We start from the raw sequence: 24,841 nt of genomic DNA on the forward strand, positions 1-24,841 counted from the left end.
TTGGAGAAGGAAATGGCAATCCACTCCAGTGTTCTTGCCTGGAGAACCCCAGGGACGGGGGAGCCTGATGGGCTGCCGTCTATGGGGTCGCACAGAGTCGGACACGACTGAAGGGACTTAGCAGCAGCAGCAGCAGCAGCAGTCTTCTCAGATTGGGAATTGCAAAATCACATGCTAATGTGGGCCCAGTAGGTAATGATCGTTAGGGGAATGGGTTGGGTGTGAAGCAATAGGGAGTAGTGGAGACTGTGGTGAAGGGGAGAATACAGGCCCTGTCTTCAAAGGGAGCTGCTCTTCACAGGAGCTGACTATTGCCAGGGCAGGAGGAGAATGGAACGACAGAGGATGAGATGGCTGGATGGCATCACCGACTCGATGGACATGAGTTTGGGTGAACTCCAGGAGTTGGTGATGGACATGGAAGCCTGGAGTGCTGCAATTCATGGGGTCCCAAAGAGTCGGACACGATTGAGCAACTGAACTGAACTGAACTGAACTGAACATGATACCATTGAAAATGAGTTTGCTGTAGATTAAGTCATAGCCTGCCCCCCCCCATTAGAGAACATTAATTCTTCAAATCATTTCTTCAGTAAATATTAATGGAATATCAAATCACTATACAGGACTCTGTACAAAATAATTAATTTCCAGGACTCCTGAGTAAGAAAAGTTGACTGGTCTGAGAATGAAAGTATCAAAATCACCTGAAAAATCAATTTTCTGCTGCTTTGCAGGTTCTCTCTGTAGTCATCATAGTATAACCTTCAGGGTGTATTCTGCAGAATATTGTATAAAAGAATATTTTCTCTCTTCAGAGCTGGGCATTTTATCTTATTTTTTAAAAAATATGCATTATCATGAGACTTCCTGGTGGTCCAGTGGTTAAGACTCTGCATTCCCACTGCAGGGTGCATGGCCTTGATCCCTGTCAGGGAACTAAGACCCCATGTGCCCCGTGGTGTGTTCAAAAGGAAAAAAAAGAAGAAAAACCATTATCAAGTTTTAGTGACAAAAATCAAATATGGATTATACATCAGTAAAAATAAAATTCCAGGCCTAAAAAATAAAAATTAGTGATTGGATAAAAAAATCAATCATAAAAATATTGGCCAGGTAACTAACTTGTCTTTAATAAAGTTGGAGAAGCAAGATCAATGGGCTACAGACACAATGTTAGTAATACATACCTTAAGTGCTCTTGGGTCAGTGTTACATTTTTTAAAATGTTTACGGGGCCTAAATATTTAAGAATGTTGCTCATGTCTGACTTTTTGCAACCCCGTGAACTGTATCACGCCAGGCTTCCCTGTCCTTCACTGTCTCCTGGAGTTTGCTCAAACTCATGTCCATTGAGTCAGTGATCCCATCCAAACATCTCATCCTCTGTTGCAGTCTTCTTCAGCATCACAATTTGAAAACATTAATTCTTTGGCGCTTAGCTTTCTTTATGGTCCAACTCTCACATCCATACATGACAACTGGAAAAAACCATAGCTTTGACTATATGGACCTTGTCAGCAAAGTGATGTGTCTGCTTTCTAATACAGTGTCTAGGTTTCTCATAGCTTTTATTTCAAGGGTATGTGTCTTTTACTTTCATGGCTGCAGTCACCATCTGCAGTGATTTGGAGCCCAAGAAAATTAAATCTGCCTGCTTCCATTGTTTCCCCATCTATTTGCCATGAAGTGATGGGATCGGATGCCACCCCTTATTTCAAGTCCAGTTGCTTATGTTTACTGTAATGACAATATTATCGTATATGCATGTGGCCAGTTCATGGGTATAAAGAGTTTGCTTTATAGAATGGTAAAATCTTACAATTTAGAAGGATTTTTCTCAACAATCTTCAGTCCAGTTTTCATTAACTTCAGTAGTTATTTATGTCAATCATCTTTAAGGCTTTGGTTACTTTCACTTAATAGTTTCATTTAAATTAATGCATTTTAAAATTTAGGTGTATTCATTTTAAAAATAAATTTTATGTTATTTCCATAAGAGAAAAAACATTATCTTGACATAGAGGATAATATAAACTGTTTTTAGTCATGTTCTTAAATTGCTTTCCAAGACTGGCAGTTCTTCCTTTCTGCATTTAATTCCAACATGAACTCCCTGAGATTCAAAATGTAGACTTTTTCAGAAGGATTGAAATATAAGAAAGAGAGAACTGAAAATGTCCTTAAGAGGATAACACAACAGTTAGAAAATGCAGATTAAAGCATTTTATGAGAAAATGAAAAAGGGGCAGCTAAGGATTCCAACCCTGGTTTACAGCAGTAACTTACTATTAACTCTTCCCATATTTGAACCTTCATTAAAAAGGTAAGAGGCCCTTTTAATTTTAAAAAGTGTTTGTGTTTAGTCAATGGCTAGGAAAGCATCAGCTCAGAGTTCACTGCAAAAATTCCTACATACATTCCCTGGTAAGAGAGCCTTTTGCTAAACCAAGAAGACTCTGTCTACGAGAAGGGTAGTTGTCACTTGCCATTTTCAGCTACAGACAGTTGTGATCAGATCTTTGTTTAAGATGCCGCTAGAGGGAACATGTTTTTTGCCATCCGTCTATCTTCTGATTGCTCAGCTTTATCTGAGAACTGCTCTGGTTGTACAAGATTCACCCCAAATGGTAGTCCCCGGCTCTGTCACCACTCCTCGTGGGGAGAGAAGACTGCAGAGCAGCCGCACAGTGTTTCTGCTTTCAACACAAGTCCAGCATTTAGAGGAGTACCAACCTGCTTACCCCGCATATTAGGAGTGTAATTCAAGTCTCTTAGATGGCAAACTGAACTAAATGAGAGATTCCTGGAGGGCAGAAACTACACTTTATATTTTATTATATTCACTTAAAGGCAGATCACTGGTTATTGCCGAACGTCTGGATGACCTGCATTTCAGACTTCAACACTTATCTCAGCATATTCAAAATGTAAATCACTGTCTTTACTCCAAAACATTCTGATGTAAATCTTTCTAAACCTTCAAAGTATACATGTGTGTAAGCATGTAGCGCCATTTTCACAAGGCAGAAAATTCTCTTCTATGGCATGGTTACATTTTATGTTATCACTTTTATGCATGGGATATAATTTCCTTAACTTGGCTATTATTAGAAATTTAGAATATTTACAATATTCTCTATTCCAAATGGCATTACAATGACTTTTAAAACAAATTTATCTTTATAAACATGTCTTTATTCCTTGAAATATCCCTCCAAATGACCAGATCAAACAAGATGCACATTTTTTAAAAAAGAACATTGAAATATAGCTGATTCACAATATTGTGTTAGTTTCAAGTGTACAAAGTGATTCAGATATGTATCTTTTTTTGTGATTCTTTTCCATTTTATAGGCTATTTCAAGGTATTATGTTATACAGTAAATTCTTGTTGTTTATTTTATACATGGTAGTATCTCTTACTTGCCTGGAAAATCCCATGGATGGAGGAGCCTGGTGGGCTGCAGTCCATGGGGTCGCTAAGAGTCAGACACGACTGAGCGACTTCACTTTCACTTTTCACTTTCATGCATTGGAGAAGGAAATGGCAACCCACTCCAGGGTTCTTGCCTGGAGAATCCCAGGGATGGGGGAGCCTGGTGGGCTGCCGTCTATGGGGTCGCACAGAGTCAGACATGACTGTAGCGACTTAGCAGCAGCAGTATCTCTTAATCTCATACTCCCAGTTTATCCCTTTCTCCCTTTCCCCTTTGGTCACCATAAATTTGTCTTCTATGACTGTGAGTGTATTTGTTTTGTAAATAAATTAATTTGTACCATTTTTTTAGATTTCACGTGTAAGTGCTATTGTGTAGTATTTGTCTTTCTCTAACTTACTTCACTTAGTATGATAATCCCTAGGTCCGAGAGGGACACCTCTTTTCCCCATGCCATGCAGCTTGCAGGGGTCTTAGTTTCCTTACCAGGGATCAAACCTGTGGCCCTGGAAATGGAAGTGTGGAGTCCTAACCACTGAACGGGAAAGGGGTTCCCCAATATGCACACAGAATCCTTTGTGAAGCCATCCATCTGGTATATTTCTCTGCTTTGAGGAACCAGAGCACTTCTCTGCTGTGTCACGGTTTGCTCTCACTATTTAATTATGTTCAGTATTTGGTCCCACCCAATAATAGTTTAATTTCTCACCCCTGACTCATCCCCATATTCAAATCATTTCAGATTCCAGCACATAGTAATAAAACACAGTTGTGAGGCACTGGGATGAAAATGGATGAGCTGTAATTCCTGCCCAGAACAGCAGGGGAGGCGTACCTACCAACAACATGTGGTCCATTCAGTTCTGCACCGTAATAGAGGTGACGGAAACTCACTATGGGAACAAAGATGAGGGAACAATGAATTCTTCCAGGGGCAAAGGTAAAGAAGGAGAGGGGAAAAAAAGAAGTTATAAGAAGCTATGGAGTGAGACAAATGGCTATATTGCCTGTTGAAACATTAAAAGAAATCCATGAGGTGTGAAAAAAAATGGAAAGGTGACATATTGGGTAGATTTACAAGTAGACGTCAGTCAATTCAAGCTTTTTGTTTCACCTAGAGCCATGTTCCACTTAGAAATTTCATGAAGATCCCCTATCTTTTGAGGCAACTTCTGCACTACTGACATTGAGAGTCAGATAATTCTTTGGAGGACTGTCCTGTGTATTGCAGGAAGTTTACAGCATCCCTGGCCTCTCCTCACTAGGAGCAACTGTTTCCACCTTCCAACTGTGACAACTGAACATGTTTCCAGATACTGCCAAATCTCCCTGGGGATGAAGGGGAGTGGAAATCATCTTAGTTGAGAACCAGTGTTTTACGCGTAATTCTAGCTGTAAGGACTTCTCCCTTACTATCCTATCTTTTTTCCTCAGTCAGGAAATGATTTTTTTTCTTTGGTTTAAAGCCCAATGGACTCTTATTTTATTTTTAGATTAGAGGCAAATTGTTGAAAACATTAAGTTACCGATGCCCCAATTATAAAAAAAAAGAATTTCTTCTTTGATTAAACCTAATAAACAAAAACTGAAATGTTCACTATGATAGGAAAGCAGATATTTGCTCAGAACATTACAATTTGCAAAGTACTTTCTTATATGATTTCAAAAAATGCTCATAATATCCTGTGAAATATCCATTATTATTTCCATTCTAGGGATGAAGCAAGGCTCATTAAAATTGTCACCTATCTGAGACCCCCTGAATATCAACTCCTGGAGTTAAGATTCATATCTGGACAGTCTCATTCCAAAATGTATGTACTTTCTGTTTAGGTTAGTAAATAGCTACTATGCACACAGGTAAGCCAGAGAGAAAGTCTCATCTTAACATCATACAGATAGAGAAATAAAATGATCTGAGGATGATTGGTTACCTAACATAGCCCACCAAGAAAATATAATAAGTAAAAACTTCTTTGTAAGAAGCAAAGGGTTATTTAGCTACCAAAGAATTGTGTTGTTTTCATCCTTTGCATAGCTTTAAGAGCACTTATGCAAAAAGAAGAGTGATACACACTAGATATGGTAACTTTTACACTCATAATTTTAGAGTATGTTAACTTCTTTTAGTCATTCCAAATAGCCAATTCTAACTTGGTATCATGAAGATGATTATCCACTGATAGAAAACTGCATATAAAAATAGAACATTAAGTAACTAGATTATGGCTACTCAGCTAATTAGAGACCAAGTCAAAATCTTTGTACCTGGAAATAAGTGTTCTTCCCTCTACAACTTCCAGCATCATATAACCCTATACCCCTCCAGATATAAATATCACTATGCCAATGAACAGCTTCCCTGGTGGCTCAGATGGTAAAGAATCTGCCTGAAATGTGGGAGACCCCGGGTTGATCCTTGGGTTGGGAAGATCCCCTGGAGAAGGGAATGACTACCCACTCCAGTGTTCATGCCTGGAGAATTTCATGGGGAGAGGAGGCTGGCAGGCTACAGTCTATGGGGTTGTAAACAGTCAGACACAATTGAGCAACAAACACACACATATGCCAATAAATAAAATATCCTCAACCAGATACAAATATCACTATGTCAATAAAAATATCCTCAGCCATTCTGTTTTAATATTACCTGAAGCCATATCTACCTTGGTAGTTTTAAGGACACTATAAAGGATGTTCAGTTCAGTTCAGTTTAGTCACTCAGTCATGTCCAACTCTCTGCGACCCCATGAACCGCTGCATGCCAGGCCTGCCTGTCCATCACCAACTCCTGGAGTCCACCCAAACCCATGTTCATTGAGTCGGTGATGCCATCCAACCATCTCATCCTCTCTCGTCCCCTTCTTCTCCTGCCCTCAATCTTTCCCAGCATCAGGGTCTTTTCAAATGAGTCAGCTCTTCACATCAGGTAGCCAAAGTATTGGAGTTTCAACTTCAACATCAGTCCTTCCAATAAACACCCAGGACTGATATGGGAATTTTTGCTACTAATGTGACAAGGATGAAAGGCAGACCCTTAAATTAGGCAAATCAGCTCAATCAATGAGACTATCTTATTCATGACCCATTAGTTAACAAATGAAAAAATGTTTGCAATTTTCAAGACTTAGTCAACTCTGGACTCAAACAACATTTGATATTTCTGAACCTAGTTCCCAGCTTGACAAAAAGGTGAGCAGGGAAGATCCAGGAATTTTCTGCATATAGTCACACTTCTTTAAAAATTATTTGTCTATATAAAAGTAAAGGGCTTATTTAAGATAGGAATACATTTTGCAATAAACAAATAGGTATTTTAAATATGAATGGAAGGCAGTTCAATTCCTGGCTTAAACAACAAAAAATTCCAAGCCTTACTCCATCATGGAAGGTGGGATGGTACAGCAGTCTTGAATCGCAGTTAGGGGAGAGGTCAGGTGAGCTGTGTAGGATGCTTCTACAACTTGCTTATTCCGGTTGACCACATCCAAGTAACGGTTGAACTTCTCTCGGATTTTTTTGGCTAGCTGTGGGATGAGAGTAAGCAAAATCAGTCAAAATACCAGGACATCAACCCATTGTACTTTCAACTATACATTAACTTTTGTCACAAGCTGTCTATACTTCTGGTAAAACAAGAACATATTCATGTCTTATTTCATTATGTAAAGTTAAATAAAAATTGCAAAATACCCAAAAGTCACAGAAGAATACTTAATCTGTGGTAATATAATAACTTCTATCTTATAATAGATAAAGACACATTAAGAACTACTCATGTGTTCAAATTCAGATAGAACAATACCGATCCATAAAAATGCCCTGGGTGGAGAAAATAGCCTATTGATATTATTGTTGACATGGCAGTGGGTGTTAGGGGTTACAGAGCAAAATAGTGACTGGAAGAAAGAAATGCCACTATTCATAGTTCTGGATTCACACAGATTTTTAAGGAGGAAAATACAGTAAGGGAAATGATATTTAGTATTTTCTGTTCCACAGCTCCAGGGGGCACCATTCACAGCCTTCCATGTGAATGGAGAATCTCTGAAGTTGTACAGTGCAGACATCCATATAAAATAAAATATATATAGTTAGAAATAGACTGTATTTGGTCTGTTATACATTTAACATGGGCAAATGTCTTTCTTAACAGAACACTACATCATAATACACTTTCATATGGGAATAGCAAAAGCAAATTGCTAAGCATACTGCTTTTTCCTCAATTGTCCCCACCAAATATCACAGCTTAATTACAGATCTCCAAGGAAAACAAGTGTTGTTTTTCTTCCCCTTAAACAAAATGTTACCCAAATGAAATGACTAATAGAATTATAGCTAATTGGTTTTGTAGAGCTATTCATTACCAGCACACTAGAGGAGAACTAATCATCTCCTTTGGGTCATGCATCACACACAATCCAGTAGCTTACAAGCTGAGAACATGGAGCCAAATCAGAATATCTTCATTTATTCCTTTCAAGTTGCTTTTAAATTTTGATTTTGTACCAGTGACACTCTGGCACTTTCAGAGTTTAAATTAAATAACTGAGGTTCTCAACCTTGTTAAATATTGTACACACTATAAAGTTTAGAAAAATGTCCAGACACCAGAAAGAGATTACGAGTGTAATGTTTAATGTGATAATAGGTTGCTCAAATTCATTTCAGCATTTTCAAAGAAGGAACTGTGTGTCTCAAAAACTAACATGCCCACCTGTAATTCGACTCCCTGAGTTAAGAGTTTTCACTATTTAAAAAAAAAATACATTATTCTTGTTGAGGTCTTTGTAATAAGATGTACAGACGTGGTTTAAATGTCCCACGGGTGATTTTGCCTCTCGGGGGGCACTGGGCAAAGTTTTGAGACATTTTGGTTGTTATAACTTGGTGGAGAATGATACTGGCACATGGTGGGTAGAGGCCAGGATCCTCCTACATGTCCTGTGATGCACAGAACAACTCTTGGTAACCAGAAATTATGTGGCCCCAGAAATCAACGATGCCCCATTTGAGAAACCTAATGTAGAGAAAAATCAAAGATAATTAGCCCAATTTGTAATCCAGCCAATAGGTTCCAAACTGTTCTTCTAGGTTAATTTTCCATCCATTCAAAATGATACCCTAAGGAAGAAAAAAAGTGTAAAAAATTTCAACATTTGCACATTTCTATTTCATTCTTTGGTTTTTCTTTCCCAAAGTGACATGGAAGAAGCCATCAAATATGCCTGTAGTTCTTCAAAATGTAGCCTAAATACAGAGATATCACCATTCATTATTAGCAGATATGCTGTACAGCAGTTTGCACTAATCCAACAAACCTTTTTTTCTAGACTCTCAATTTTAATGGGCAGTTGAGGATGAGAGACAGCAGCAGTATTAGTTGCTCATTTGTGTCAGACTCTCTGTGACCTCATGGACTGTAGCCTGTGAGGTTCCTTTGTCCATGGGATTTCCCAGGCAAGAATACTGAAGCCATTTCCTCTTCCAGGGGATCTTCGTTACCCTGCAGTTGAACCTGGGTCTCCTTCATGCAGGCCGATTCTTTACCACTGAGCCACCAGGGAAGCCCAGTAACAGGTCAAGCTTAAAAACCTAATGTATATTCTTATAGTGCTCTGCACTCTCCCCTTATGCTATCATCTGTTTGACATCTGGTTACCCCACTAGACTGCATGCTCTGTAAGGGCAGGTACTACATATGTTTTTGTTCATCTGTATTTTCATCAACTACTACACTGCCTAACATTGATGACAGATAAAAATAGTTAATGAATATTGATTTGGATGGTGTTGATTCAAAATGTGCAAAAAATGTATAACACTTTTTTTTGCATGTAACTTTTTGCTTAGTTATAACTGAAGAAAAAACTATGAATAATGACTGTATTAATCACTCATACACATATGTTAAGTAAACAGTTTACAAAGATTTTATGGCCATTTTTCTATGCAATATATCTTTTTATATTTATTGAAATGCGATTTTATGTTCATTAAATCTAAAACTAAATAATTTGCACTTACAAAAAATATTTGGTAAAAAAAAAATTATACCAGAGAATCATCAACCTTATCTTTTGGTCTAAGGATCACAACCTCTTTAAAAACATGGGATACTTACTTCAAAAATAAACATGTATTTCTGAAACTCCATTAAGAACAAATTCTGTCTTTTATCTTTAATAAAATAGAATCACGAATTTCCCACCTACAAGTGTAGTTCATGACTGCCCTTGGGAACAAATTTTCTGTAACAGAATAAAGTGTGCTTGAAAGGACTGAAATTCCAAATAACATCGTCACAAATTCACTTTAAAAATGAAGGAAAACATGCAAACATTTGTCTTTCTCTTACATACATTCAAACATACAAACACTTGAGAAATACAAAAGTGTCTCTTCTACACAGTTAGAGAATTCTAACTTTAAAAAAGTCAGATCTAGCTCATCATGATATTCTAATCTGGCTCTTTACTTATTTGTAAAAGGCATCCCCAAGAAAAAGAAATGCAAAAAAGCAAAATGGCTGTCTGAGGAGGCCTTACAAATAGCTGTGAAAAGAAGGGAAGCAAAAAGCAAAGGAGAAAAGGAAAGATATACCCATTTGAATGCAGAGTTCCAAAGAACAGCAAGGAAAGATCAATGATCAATGCAAAGAAATAGAGGAAAACAATAGAATGGGAAAGACTAGAGATCTCTTCAAGATAATTAGAGATACCAAGGGAATATTTCATGCAAAGATGTGCTCAATAAAGGACAGAAATGGTAGGGACCTAACAAAAAAAGAAGATATTAAGAAGAGGTGGCAAGAATACACAGAAAAACTGTACAAAAAAGATCTTCACAGCCCAGATAATCATGATGGTGTGATCACTCACCTAGGGCCAGAAATCCTGGAATCTGAAGTCAAGTGGGCCTTAGGAAGTATCACTACAAACAAAGCTAGTCGAGGTGATGGAATTCCAGTTGAGCAAATCCTAAAAGATGATGCTGTGAAAGTGCTGCACTCAATATGCCAGCAAATGTGGGAAACTCAGCAGTGGCCACAGGACTGGAAAAGTTTTCAGTTTTCATTCCAATCCCAAAGAAAGGCAATGCCAAAGAATGCTCAAACTACTGCACAATTGTACTCATCTCACACGCTAGTAAAGTAATGCTCAAAATTCTGCAAGCCAGGCTTCAGCAATACGTGAACCGTGAACTTCCAGATGCTCAAGCTGGATTTAGAAAAGGCAGAGGAACAAGAAATCAAATTGTCAATATCTGCTGGATCATAAAAAAAGGAAGAGAATTCCAGAAAAACATCTATTTCTGCTTTATTGACTATGCCAAAGCCTTTGACTGTGTGAATCACAATAAACTGTGCAAAATTCTGAAAGAGATGGGAATACCAGACTACCTGACCTGCCTCCTGAGAAACCTATATGCAGGTCAGGAAGTAACAGTTAGAACTGGTCATGGAAAAACAGGCTGGTTCCAAATAGGAAAAGGAGTACGTTGAGGCTGTGTATTGTCATCCTGCTTATTTAACGTATATGCAGAGTACATCAGGAGAAATGCTGGGCTGGAAGAAGCACAGCTGGAATTGAGATTGCCAGGAGAAATATCAATAACCTCAGTTATGAAGATGACACCACCCTTATGGCAGAAAGTGAAGAAGAACTAAAGAGCCTCTTGATGAAAGTGAAAGAGGAGAGTGAAAAAGTTGGCTTAAAGCTCAGCATTCAGAAAACTAAGATCATGCCATCCAGTCCCATCACACAAATAGATGGGGAAACAGTGGAAACAGTGGCTGACTTTATTTTTCTGGGCTCCAAAATCACTGCAGATGGTGACTGCAGCACTGAAATTAAAAGACTCTTACTACTTGGAGGGAAAGTTATGATCAACCTAGACAGCATATTAAAAAGCAGAGACATTACTTTGCCAACAAAGGTCCGTCTAGTCAAGGCTATGGTTTTTCTAGTGGTCATGTATGGATGTGAGAGTCGGACTATAAAGAAAGCTGAGGGCTGAAGAATTGATGCTTTTGAACTGTGGTGTTGGAGAAGACTCTTGAGAGTCCCTTGGACTGCAAGGAGATCCAACCAGTCCATCCTAAAGACGATCAGTCCTGGGTGTTCACTGGAAGGACTGATGTTGAAGCTGAAACTCTAGTACTTTGGCCACCTGATGTGAAGAGCTGACTCATTTGAAAAGACCCTGATGCTGGGAGGGATTGGGGGCAGGAGGAGAAGGGGATGACAGAGGATGAGATGGTTGGATGGAATCACCAACTCTATGGACATGCGTTTGTGTGGACTCTGGGAGTTGGTGATGGACAGGTAGGCCTGGTGTGCTGCGTTCATGGGGTTGCAAAGAGTTGGACATGACTGAGCAACTGAACTGAACTGAAGAATGACTCTTACATTTTTAAATGAAATTAAAAAGATATTTTGTGATAGTAATTATATGAAATTTGAAGCTCAGTGTTGATCAAGTTTCATTGAAACCCAATAATTTGTTCACCTATCATTTCTGGCTGCTTTTATTATGCAATGGCAGAGTTAAGTAGATGGAATACAGATTGTCTGACTTGCTTTGCTGTAGGTATTAATAGAAGTCAGATGATCTAACACATCCAACATTAAGCCGTTACTCGAGTAATTTTATAAAAAATTTGCTCTCCATTGAGAAGTGAGGGTCCCTCTACTCCCACTGCTTGAATCTGGGTAGGCTCATGATGGCTTCTACCAGTAGAACACAGAGAAAGAGACACTATGTAATTTGCAAGGCTAGCTGATAAAGAGCCATACAGCTTCCGCTGGTCTCTCTTGGAATGCTCTCAACCACCCTGCTGTAAGAAGTCCAAGACACACGGAGAGGCCACAGTGAAGTATTTGCTTGGCAGCTCTAGCTAAGCAAGTCTTCAAGTCATCTCAGCCTGCTCCGGATATGAGTCAAGAAGTCTCAGGATAATTCTAGCCCCTGGCCTTCACTGATGGAGTCCTAGGCATTATGGAACGGAGATGCCAGCTTTGCAATGCCTGAACCAACCATTGAATCCGTAGGCATGAAGAAAGTTGTCTATGTCACTATATTTGGGGGTGGGGGGGTGGCACAGGGCGGTTCTTACATGGCAACAAGTAACCAGCACACCCAGGATAGGCAGAATTCCTTCATAAGATAAATGTGTTGAAGCTATGCTAAACAAAGCTACTCAGAGAGAGACACTGCATCGAAATCATCAAGACAGTAGCCTGTAAATTATAAATCTGTTGCAAAGAGTTTTCAACGTTCTTCAGAAAATTATGATAACTGTCATATAGTGGTACTTACCATATACTAGGCACAGGACCCCACAATGTAAGTACTGACATTTTATATCAATGAACCACAAAATGTAAGACTTCATTCCCTCATTTAAAACTCAGAACTGTCTTGTCTATAAAACCTGTGTATTCACCTGCTCAGCTACGGTGCCCCAGACAAACTTAAGAAAAGCTGCAATAGTGGCTTGAAATTTTAAACTTTAAAATCACACAATCTGAGGAATAGAACTCCCATTAACATAATCAGCCAAGGCACAGAGTGGGTTGGCTGTGGCATTGCCCTAGGGTGGGGGTGGGAGGTGGTTACTGGGTGATGGGAGATGGACTCTGGTGGGGATGGGGGGGCAGAGGATGGTATCTGCCTTTGGCCTTTGAGTTAGGGAGGGCCTAAAGTGGCATTCTTCATTAGTGGAAGCAGTTACTTACATACAGAGTCCAGACACACAAGACAATGAACAGAAGGTCTCAGAAGAAAGCTCTCTCCTCTGGGATTCACTCCTCTTGGTCAGTAACTCCTCAGAATCCATGTGATGACACCCTATCTGGCTTTATTTTTTTAAAAAACTGCCCACATTAATCATGTGTAGGACACTGTTATAAGCACCTCACAAGCATATGACAATTTAATCCTTCTAGGAACCCTACAAACTACACATCTCCATCGTTAAAAAAAACTTGCTCAAGGTCACAAAACTAGTAAGTAGTAAAGCTGGGATCCAGAACCAGTACCATTCTGCCTCAGAACCCAAGCTTCAGTCTGTGCAACGCTGCTTCACTCTGTGAATTCTTAGACCTCCCGTGATTTCTTTTCAAACCCATTTGAATCAATGCTATGAAATTCTTGGCAGAATACCATAAGCCATACACAGTCTCACGAGAATGAGATTTTAATAATTTACATTTCATTTGGAATTTTTCGTAATTCCTATGAAAGTCAAAACTTTGAAGTTTAGAATTGCTGAATTCTACCACCAATAAGAAAAAGGGATATGAATTTGAAGTAACGTTCCCTCCAAAACAAAGCCTATCTGTCCTTACCTGACTACTGTGCTATCGGTTCTACTGAACTAACTTAAATTGTCCTGATTAGTTCCGGGTATTCCAGTTTGATCATTACCTGGAAGGAGAAGAGAATAAATGTAACATTCCTATTCTGAAGGAAGTGAACTTCAGAATTCAGTACTTTTCTCTGGGTTTTGATCTGAGTTAATTTATCTGTCATCACAGAGTAGTAAGATGAAATTGTAATTCCTAATGTGTATGTGGAAAAAAAATAAAAGAGGCATGTGGAGCTTGAGTGTCTCTGGACTCCCAGGGGGTGATCTGGCCTCCTTTGACCCCACTGCCTGAGATGACCCCAGGGTGCCCTTCGGACAAGGACCGTGAGGGTGACTCACAGTAGAAACCTCACGCTCCCCCGTGGGGTAGATTTTCCCTCTCTAAAAGCAATCTCTTTTAGCATGCCAACCAAATCCAGGTTGCTCAGCAAGCATAACAGAATCTATTAGAGTAAAGATAGCCCACAGAGAGATTAAATCCTGAATGTATCCGTTAAATTCAAGAGGACCCGCTACCAAGGCAGAAACTTCCAAGAGGCCAGACAGATTCTGGGTCTGTATCCTGCCATGATCCCTGCAGACAGAAGAAAACAAAGGATATTCTCAACAAAAAGCTACAGGTGGACCCACAATCCTTCTCAGTGTAATTAAAAACATTTTTCTTTCCATGGCTCAGCTTTCATCTTTTATCCTTCTTTATCCTCTCCCCTTCATCCCCTAAGGGGTTCCTGAATGCTGATGAGACGACAGGGCTAAAACCATCTTGTCATCTTTTGGGTCAATTCTTCAGCTAGCCAGCATCCAGCTATGGGTCAAATGATGAGTAGGTAGCTGGCCGGTCCCCATGGGAACGGATTCTAATTTGTCATCTCCAGTGACAACGTTTCATCACAACATCAATGAATTTCTTTCTTGCTGAATTTCACTTCCCTTAATTTTCCCATAGACATTTCTGTCATTTACATACTTCCCCAGAGCCCCCCCCCCCCTTCTCCCCCCACCTTTTTTTAAAAGCTCCTTTTACCTTAGCTTTATACTTCTGAAGATTGGAGGTGGGGTGGGCATACAGGTAGAACAAGGTAAAAGAAAACAAAAATGCAAAGGCATAGTACACACTTTATTTATGTCTCTGTCCTAAAAGGAAGGGCCGGAAGGAGTTTTGAATGTTGGAGAAAGCTTTATCTAAAATACATAACAATGAAGCTGACAGGCACAGACAGGAAAGGTACCCCAGGGAACTGAAGATTCAGAGCAAAATTCCTACTGAATGTAGAAGAGTTTAACATTTGACATTCAGAAACCTTTGTGCCGTGATAAGAATCTACTAGCTTATCTCCCTTTCCTTCTATTTCAGCCTTATTACTCAAGAAAATAAACCTTTTCATTTTCCAGCAAGTTTCAGGATTTGGTTATTTAAATGTCGGTAACATAGACATAATTTTAAGTATACTCCAGCACAAGCATCACACCATTGCATTCCAAGGTTCAAGGAGGAAACCTTCTTATTGTTTCATGTCGGACATTGTTTATAGGATTATTAATAACACCACACCCTTGTTATTATTTTTATTAGTAACAGTTGTAATATTCTAGACAGCTCTCCCAATTATTAGCTGGGAATCTGGGTCAGTTCCTTGACTTCCATTAGCCTTGGTGTCCTCATGAGTACAACAGGATAACATAGTTTCAAGAACTTTTTGTGACGTTCAAATATAACAATGACTATATTAATATAAACCCCAGGATGACTACAAGGGATTATTCTCTTTGTTATACCCCAGTCTCTGGACTAGGAAGAGCATGTGGTGGTGATAAGGAAACACTGTGGAGCCATAAGTAACGGGAGAGGGACTCCCTAAACATAACCATTTTATTCATTTAACTCATGCTTAATTCTCTGCAGGAAAACTGACACATATCTGGGGGGTGGGGAAGCATTCTTCCCCTTAAAAATTAACAGTAAAATGGCACAAAGAGCTTAAGCTTTGGAGTCAAAGAAATCTGAGTCAAATCAAGCTGTCAGGTACTAAGTAAATGGAGCCAAAGTAAATTATTTCTCTAAGCCTCAACTTTGTTGTTGTTTTAGTCTCTAAGTTGTGTCCGACTTTTTGGCGACTCCATAGACTGTAGCTCACCAGGTTCTTCTGTCCATGGGATTTCCCAGGCAAGAATACTGGCGTGGGTTGCCATTTCCTTCTCCAGGGGATTAATTACCTCTAAACTGGAAATAACAATAGCTGCTTCATGACATTGTTTGAGAACCAAGAGGGATGATGTTTATAAATATTTAGCAGAGTGTCTAACTGATCGTATGTGCCAAATAAATGGTAGTGACTGTTTACTATTATTATCATTGTTGTGATTATCTGTGGGAATTGATGTAGGGACTCAGACACTATGAATAGAGACTCCCAAAGAGCCTAGGATGAGTCAGGCTGGGTGTGCTAACACTGGGCTATGACCTTACTAGGGCTATTAGCACCTCTTCCACAGCACAGTATCATGTAGGTTACATAGTTACAATCATAGGCAGGAACTCTTCTGGGATCTTCTTTTTCTAAATTTAAGGATTTAATAATGACTTTATTCTTATGTTACACTTGACCATTTTCAAAGCATTTTTTCGTGACTCATCCAACAATACTGGGAGCCAGGCAAAGCAGATATTCCTGGCCCCTTCTCTACCATCCGGAAATCAAGGCTCAGTGGTGCACCCAAGCTCATGCTGAGTAAGTGCAGAAAACAGAGACCAGGGCTTCTAATCCCCAGTTCCATTCTCTTTCTGCTACAAGCTCCTCCAATTTGCAGGAAAATGTGAACTCGCCCAGATCAAATGATCTAAGTTCTACTCATTCTTCCAGTCCCAGCCCTGCATTTGCCTCTCTGAAGACTTCTCAGGTCCTTCTTTCCCAAAATTGTCTAGGACTCAGTGTCTGTGCAACTCATGGTTGATCTTTCCTCATTTAAAGATCCCATTTCTCCTAAGAAGCCAATAACATAACAATAATTAACATTTACCCATTGCTTGCTATGTGCCAGGCACTTTGAAACTGCAATTTTGGGAGATGCCTTTTTTTTTTTTTAAATGTTCACAACTCTTGGTACTTACTATATGCTATTTTTATAGTTTTGATAGATTAACATGCCCAAGGTCACTCAGCTAATAAATAGAATAATTAGATCAAACCTGTGCTTTTGAACCACTGGGCTGTGCATTTTTCTTTCATGTATACCTAGCATCGAGAAGAGACTTAAAAGCCTTCATTACTGTATTCATTTCCCTACAATATACCACTACTTGTCATATTGGGAAAACCTGCTTCTAGTTCAAAAAAGGGCAGATTACTTGGAAAAATTGTTCATATCTGGTTTAAGCCAATCAGAAGCTCTGAGCCTCTCTAGTTCCCTATCTTCCTCTGCCTCTAGGATGATATAAGCTGCTCTGGAGTACCTATTGCTGAGAAAAGAGCACCAGTTCAGATAAGGTACCCTGATGGCAACTGGCCATACTTGTGGTGTGGCTGCTGATCTGCTCCGAGCTCAGGTCTCAAGCGTGGAAGAGCCTGGGCCTGGCAGGGAACGATACAGGACAAGACAGATGAAGACCCGGAGATGGGACAGGGCCCGTCTGAATTTCCAATGGCCCGCGGAGGCTTCAGGGTTGTCTGACGGATGTGTGGGAATAGCACATCCAGTGGAGAAGTGGGGCGGCCGCTGACAGATGAACTGCAGGTGGACCAGGAAGATTTATGTGCAAGGCTGTCTGGGCTCCAGGGTCACATACCCCAATTCTGGGAGAGGTGGGGCCCCTGTGGCTGAGCTGGGGAGGCATGCAATGGAAAAAACAGGAGGCAAGTGCTGACATGCCAGAGAGCCGAAGGAGGCTGAGCTCTGGGAAACGATTGAGAGCCGCAGCTTCTCTCTTTAAGCAAAACATAGATTTGCTTAAAAGGTTATAATGGGGTTTGGTTTGGGCAGCAGTTTGTACTGGGTATTCCAGGAGAGTCATGGAAACACACAGCCCAGCCTCCTGAAAGCCAAGGTTATCAACTCAGGGGCTCAATGGGCTTTTGCCCTGTTTTTCACCCCTCTCTACCCTTAACAACCAGATCATAACAAAAGAAACAAAAGGAAGGGCAGGCTTCAACCCACTTCTCCCCACTTCACTCTGTAATAGGAGCCTCTGGGCTGAGGTTCCTTTAAACCAAAATAAGCAAGTGCTCAGGCCTCGAAAGTTTACAGTCAGTTCCTTCACAAGGAAAAAGCAGTTTAACCTAGTCTTAACCTTGGAAAAAATCAAGAAGCTGAGAGTTGGGGGATGAGGGAGGAACACTGGCCACAGCATATAGGATAATCTAACCTTTTACGTTACTTTTGAGATAAGCTTTCTTAGTTTATGAATCAGGGAGGAAAGGTGTTGAAATACCCTGGGGTTCATGATTTTAGGACTACTCCGGTGGCCCATGAGGGATACAGAGAAAAGGAAAGAAAACCCAGTCCCATTACTCTTACCACATAAAGCTCTCATTTACAGTATAAATAACTGTGCATAACTTATAAACACCAAGTATGAGGACTTCCCAGGTGATGCAGTGGTAAAGAATCTGCCTACCAATGCAGGTTTGATCCCTGGGTTGGGAAGATCCCCTGGAGTAAGAAATGGCAACCCACTCCAGTATTCTTGCCTGGAAAATTCCATGGCCAGAGGAGCCTGGCGGGCTACAGTCCAGGGGGCTACAAAGAGGCGGGCACAACTGGCACGCATGTACATACTTAGAAGCATTCCAAGTAACAAGGTGGCGTGGGGGAATGCATTAGGGGAACTGGGGCCAGCTGGGAGGGCTCTGGAATGCTGCAGTTTCACTCTACCCCAGACTACTTTTCCCACAACAAATGCAAATAACTTCTCATATCTACAACCAACCTTGCAACTTGGGGCAGTGCCTGGCAGGGACTTGTTTTTTTGTATAAATGAAGGACAAAATCTGACCTATCCTCTACTGGGAGGCCAACTGGCTAGAGCATTTTAGGGTTCTTCATGGGTCCTCTGAGAGCAGATGGGTCAACACTTGCCAGCAAGTGTCAATTAGCTCAGCAATGAAGTGGAAAGATGAGACTGGCAAGGAAGCAAAAATCTGCCACTAAACACTTACTTTTGTATCTTCAACCTGGCCAAGGCCTCATTAAATCCAATTCTGGGGAAGGCAATCTTGAGACACAATGAAAGAAAAACAAAAAACCAAAAAACTAGATGTTTCCATTTCCCCTTACTTAAAAGTGGAATATAATAATGTGCCATTTTAGGACTTCATTGATACATAGTACTAAGCACAGCAGGGCTCAATGACAGTAAGTCTAAGGTCTCCTACTCCCTAGTTACAAAAATATAAGTCAATGCAAGACAGAGCCTAATGCACAGCATATCCCATTTTTTTGAGCAACAAAATTTTACATGTATTCCCTTTAAAACTAAGGAAACATAATAGTACCAGAGAAAGCATCTTATAAACATTTGATTTCCTCAGTTGTTGAAATCTGGCCTTGAATATCCATAACCACCTGAGTCTTCAATGTGGCCTGACTATCATAGGAAGTAGATGCACTGTCTCCCCTGGTCCTTCATTCACACAATGAGGCCAACTTATGCTTATCTCAGTAGATAGAAAGCCATTTCTTGGCTTCATTGTGGAGATACTTGAGTAGTGGGCAATCAGCCCGCCTTTATGATCCAGGCCTAAAGCTCGAAGTACTAATACAGAGATACAAGTTTTTGCTTTCTGCTTTTTTATAATTAGGAAAAACAACACTCACATGGACCACTTGGATGAGGTGCAAATGTTGGCTGCTAGTAGGAAATGCGTTACTATTAAGACTTGCTAGAAACAACAACACAAAGTAATGTTTCCCATGTGGGTTCCACACCAGAGGAATGAGGATATTTGCCTCAACCACAACAATTTTATTATATCCTTCTCTGAGCTGTTCTGTGTGTTCCTCTGCCAAGTTGCATCTGATATCATTCTCGAACTCACAGTTGGATTGAGAAAGGTCCTCTCATTGCCTATCTGATGACAGGGAGGATTGCAAACACAAGAAGCAGGGTTATGTGTGCTTTGTCTTGGCTATTTGCTTCTGTAGGACTCACACTCACACCTCTCCTGAAGGGTGATGCCTGACATGGGTGTCAGTGGATAAGACAGTGACTTCTTGATGACTTTGTAGAAAACCAGCATGCTCTTTGCAGCATATAAAAGGACTAAAGGCTGCTTAAATAACAACCACTGAGAATGCTCATGAGCAGCTATTTCAACATGATCCCTACCTGCCCAGAATCTTCTAATATTATAAATAAAGCTGTAGATCTTCCAATTTTATCAAACCACATGTTATTTCATGGAACCAGATTTTCAAAGTGTTGAGCCAGTTGAAGGTTCTTTATATTAGCAGCAATTAATTCCTTTGCATCACTGCCACAAGTATTTCCTATTGCACCAAGGGATATATTAGGGATAAATTGGTCCCTGCTTTTAAATATGCATATGTTTATGCATTCTACTAGTGCAGATGATCTGAGCTTTTTTTTTTTTTTTTATTAGGAGTAGCAGTTTTAGATGGAAAGATAGAGTTGGGAGGGCAGACAGGAGGATTTGAAGAAATCTTGGCTGTTATCTCCTCACCAGCATTTCCTGATACTATCCAAACTCGTGATACTAAAAATGTGTGTTAAAATGGGCTTGTTTCCATTTTTAGTGGAATGTTCATTTCTCATAATGAGGTCTTCCTGGCTTTTAGAATGAGGACTTAGACTCAGCCTACTCCCTTCTATTTAAATGAAGTTTTGACTGAATCAAAAGGCCAGGTTCAAACCTCTTCTGCGTCACTGAAACAAGGCGTTTACTCACATATGGATGGCAGAGTTACGTGAAGAGCGAAAGCTCCAGCTGGAGCAGGGAGAGATGCACATTTTGGAGGGGCTTGCATGTCTTTTCCTGCCCTGCCCCAACGGCCTTACCAGCCCCTCTCCTGGTTGCAGCCTCTTCTCTCCAGCTGCGCCTGCCAGCAACTGCCCCTCCCCCCCTGTATTTGCTGGGGGAGAATCAGTACCAGCCCCTTCATGCGTTCCATCACGCGCGCGCGCGCGCGCACACACACACACACACACACACACACACACACACACACACACACACACAGGGGGAGCACACAGTGTGCGAATGGGGGAGCACACAGTGTGCGAATTAAAGGAATGAGGAAATGGATTACTCTGGGTTGTTGCCAAAACAACACGAAAAAACTGTAGCCATAATTTTCAAGCCTGAAGTATAAGTATGTGATGGTGGTGGGAGATGTAGAAAATTTCATTTTTCTATAATTGGTGTGAATACACAAATGTAAAAATGAACAGTGTGCTGTAAATATATGCACAGAGTACAATTTATATGTAAACAATATAACAAAATATGTGAGTATACAGGATGAGTGTGTGTGGGGGGATGGGAGGGAGTGAGCAAGCGTAGGATTATCTCAGTTTATCTCAACACCAGGCATACATTGGCTAACGTACAATATGTACCCCTGAAGTCAGCTGGTCTATATTTAGTACAGGAATTACAGCTTTCGTGCATGCATACACACATATTTTAACTTCCAAATATATATAAGAATTCAGAGCATATGTGGCATATATATTTTTATGAAAATACAAACAAGATAGTTAGATATTTCAAATTCCAAATTGCCATTTCTTAAACAGTGAGGTAGTAGTTATCCTGCTCCTCTCTCTCTCCTGGGCTACCTTGTTTTGTTTTCTTCCTCCCTCTCTGAAGCTGGCTGAGCAGGTCCTCAAATATCCCTTATTACTGTTAAAGCTTCACACTGGGAGAGAACCTGGGAGTTCTGGGGCAGCTAAAGGTTTGTTACTTTCTCCATGGAAACTGCACTAACAAAAACCGTACCAACCACGATTCTACACTAAGAATTCCAAACAGTTATCAACTTCTACTCATGTGCAACACAAAGGAAGCTCACTATGTTATATTTAAACCCTACGGACTAGCCAGACAGCTGTATTTTTTCACTCACTCAATTTGCTGAAAGTTTTTCTTTGTGTGCATGTTAGTTGCTCAGTCATGTCGGACTCTTTGTGACCCCCATGGACTTCTAGCCCACCAGGCTCCTCTGTCCGTGGCATTCTCTAGGGAAGAATACTGGAGTAGGTAGCCATTCCCCTCTCCAAGAACCTTCCCTGACCCAGGGATCGAACCTGGGTTTTCAGCATTGCAAGCAGATTCTTTACCAGCTGAGCCAAAAAGTTCTTCTTTAGGGGATACTATTTACCACTCCCTTCAATCCCAACAAAGCAAAACAAAAAAGTCAATAGCCCCATAGAAGCTCCACAGTAACAAAAATTAGAACCAACTTATAATAAAGGAATAATGATTAAGTGTGGAAAAGACAAAGGTGTCTGCTCTTTAAATAAATCAAGGACTTCATTTATTTTTATATCTTGTTTATGTTCCTGCAGGATAATCCATTAGTGATAGAATGTACTTCCCCTTGTGATTATTAGAGCTAAAAGGCAGAAGGCACCCCCTACCATTGTTTGGCCCAGGTCAACTGATTATTTAAACTCCATCTTTTCTTCATTTAGTGGCTGAGTTTGCATCAGAGTACTTACAATGTTTAGACATATTATTTATCTTACTTTGGTTAATGTGTAATAATCTCAGCAGAGAATAAACCACCTTCCTCTTAAAAACTGAAAACATATAAAAGGATTGGCAATGAAAGAAGTATGAAAAGCAACATAGCACAGTGATTAAGAACATGGATTTTAAAGTTAAAATCTTGGTCTTATCATCTAATTCAAGAATGGTTTGGGGTAGAAGTCCCCAACCTTTGGGACTGATTTAATAATAATAGAAATAAAGTGCACAACAAATGCATTTGAATTATCCTGAGACCAATTCCTCCTTACCCGCAATTCCTGGAAAAATTGTCTTTAACAGAACTGATCCCTGGTGCCAAAAAGGTTGGGGACTATTGATTTGGGGCATCATAACTTAATAGCTTTGAGTCTCATTTCCTTCAGCTCTAAAAGAGGGAGAGGTATCATAGGGTTATGGTAAAATTTTAATAAGAAAACTCAACCAGCATTTATTAAATGAACATGAAACATCATGCCAAATAAATCACTTTTTCCAAAATGCAGCACAACCTAGGTACACCTAGTTCTTGTACCCATGCCATACTTCTTACAATTCTAGAAAAGCATACACAATTTGAACATAACCCAAAATACTGCCACACTAGATGGGATCCACAGTCCATTGAGACTACCTTCTGTCTCTCTTAAATGCCCCCTTTGGGCCATCACCTGCAAGAGATTAGCAAGATATACCAAGTATATGAACACATGTCTCTTGCAATTTAACTATGTCTTTGGGATAAGCTCTTTGTTTCTCTTCCTATAATGCCAAGTGTATAGTAAGTCCTCAACAAATGTTTGTTGAATCCATCAACCGTCTACCACTTAGCAGTGGTATGCTCAGAATCTCCCCCTTGAAGAGCTCATGATCTATAGTTTTTCCATTCATTCCCAATATCTTGAAAGCATTACAGCATGAGTTATTCTGACAAGGTCCCAAAACTCAGGAGTTTGGGCTCCCTAAATTTTTATTTTTTAGAAGAGGTAAAATAACCACAAATTTTTTTTCTGCTGCAAAAACACTTACAGTATTTAATATTTTCTTACTTCTTCCAAAGTTTGATGAGTATTCTCTCATCACAATATTTTTTGCCTTTCTTTGAAAACAAATCCAACCTTGAATGGATTTTTTCCTGGAAAGCAGCATGATGTAGCATAATGGTTTGTAAATGTTTTATAAAGTGATAGGCCATAAAAAAACACAGAAAATCTCATATTAAATTTCAATATATCAAACAAGTAAGGTAAATTGCTGTACGAATGAATGGAGAAGAAAAGGACAGGACCTGGTCCTTACATTCTGTCACAGCCTCTGCAGTACCTCTCCCATACCTTTGGAAACAAAACTTTAAAAATATATAGTAGAACACTGAATTTCAATCCCTTGCAACCCAAATTGGGTTCTTTTAGCCCTTCAGTTGGATGCCCTTGCACAAGATATTTCTTTGGTATAATTTTCCTTGTCAGTGAAATTTGTAGAGCTTTTTATGAGGATTATGAATTTGTGTAGCAAATACCACTTATTATATTGAGATACTTTTTCATGGTACTGAGGGTACATCAAAGACGGTCCTCACAGAGCTTACATTCTATTAAAAAAGATAACACAATTTTAAAAAGTCATAGATAAGTCCTAGGGGATAAATTATAAGGAGATAAATAAAGCAAGAAGGAGGTAAGAAGTAAAGGTGGGTAAATGGATGGTCAAGGAGGATCTCAATGAGTGGTAACACTGTACCAAAACAGCAACGATGTTAGGGAATGGGCCATGTGGCTCAATGAGAAAAGATTTAAGGACAGTGTTGTTGTTCAGTTGCTCAGCTGAGTCTGACTCTTTGCGACTCCATGGACTGCAGCATGCCAGGCTTCCCTGTACTTCACCATCTCCTGAGGCTTGTTCAAACTCAAGTCCATTGAGTCAGTGATACCATCCAACCAACTCATCCTCTGTCATCCCCTTGACTCATGATATATATTCAATAAATGATAATGATTACCATAGCCAAGGTAATATAAACAAAGAAAAAAAAACTTGGGATTAAAAATTTTGTCTCTGCTACTTTACTAGTTCTCCGAGGTCTTAAACCATTTACAATGACTTCTAAGATGCTTACTCCTTGGAAGGAAAGATATGACAAAGCTGCTGCTGCTGCTGCTAAGTCGCTTCAGTCGTGTCCGACTCTGTGCGACCCCACAGATGGCAGCCCACCAGGGTCCCCCGTCCCTGGGATTCTCCAGGCAAGAACACTGGAGTGGGTTGCCATTTCCTTCTCCAGTGCATGAAAGTGAGAAGTGAAAGTGAAGTCACTCAGTCGTGT

General features: G+C 40.0%; 1 protein-coding gene across 4 annotated transcripts in view; it reads right to left on the reverse strand.

Moving 5' to 3' along the window:
- The window catches only part of CACHD1 (cache domain containing 1), a 236,091-nt gene that overhangs the window by 99,883 nt on the left and 111,367 nt on the right, over positions 1-24,841 (reverse strand). For all 4 annotated transcript variants that reach the window (XM_025288542.3, XM_006059916.4, XR_006551869.2 and 1 more), the window contains exon 3: positions 6,820-6,968. In XM_025288542.3, the coding sequence (XP_025144327.1) occupies positions 6,820-6,968 (149 nt within the window). The remainder of the gene's footprint in view (positions 1-6,819; positions 6,969-24,841) is intronic.

The sequence above is a fragment of the Bubalus bubalis genome, chromosome 6, assembly GCF_019923935.1.
Source record: "Bubalus bubalis isolate 160015118507 breed Murrah chromosome 6, NDDB_SH_1, whole genome shotgun sequence".
Taxonomy (NCBI): domain Eukaryota; kingdom Metazoa; phylum Chordata; class Mammalia; order Artiodactyla; family Bovidae; genus Bubalus; species Bubalus bubalis.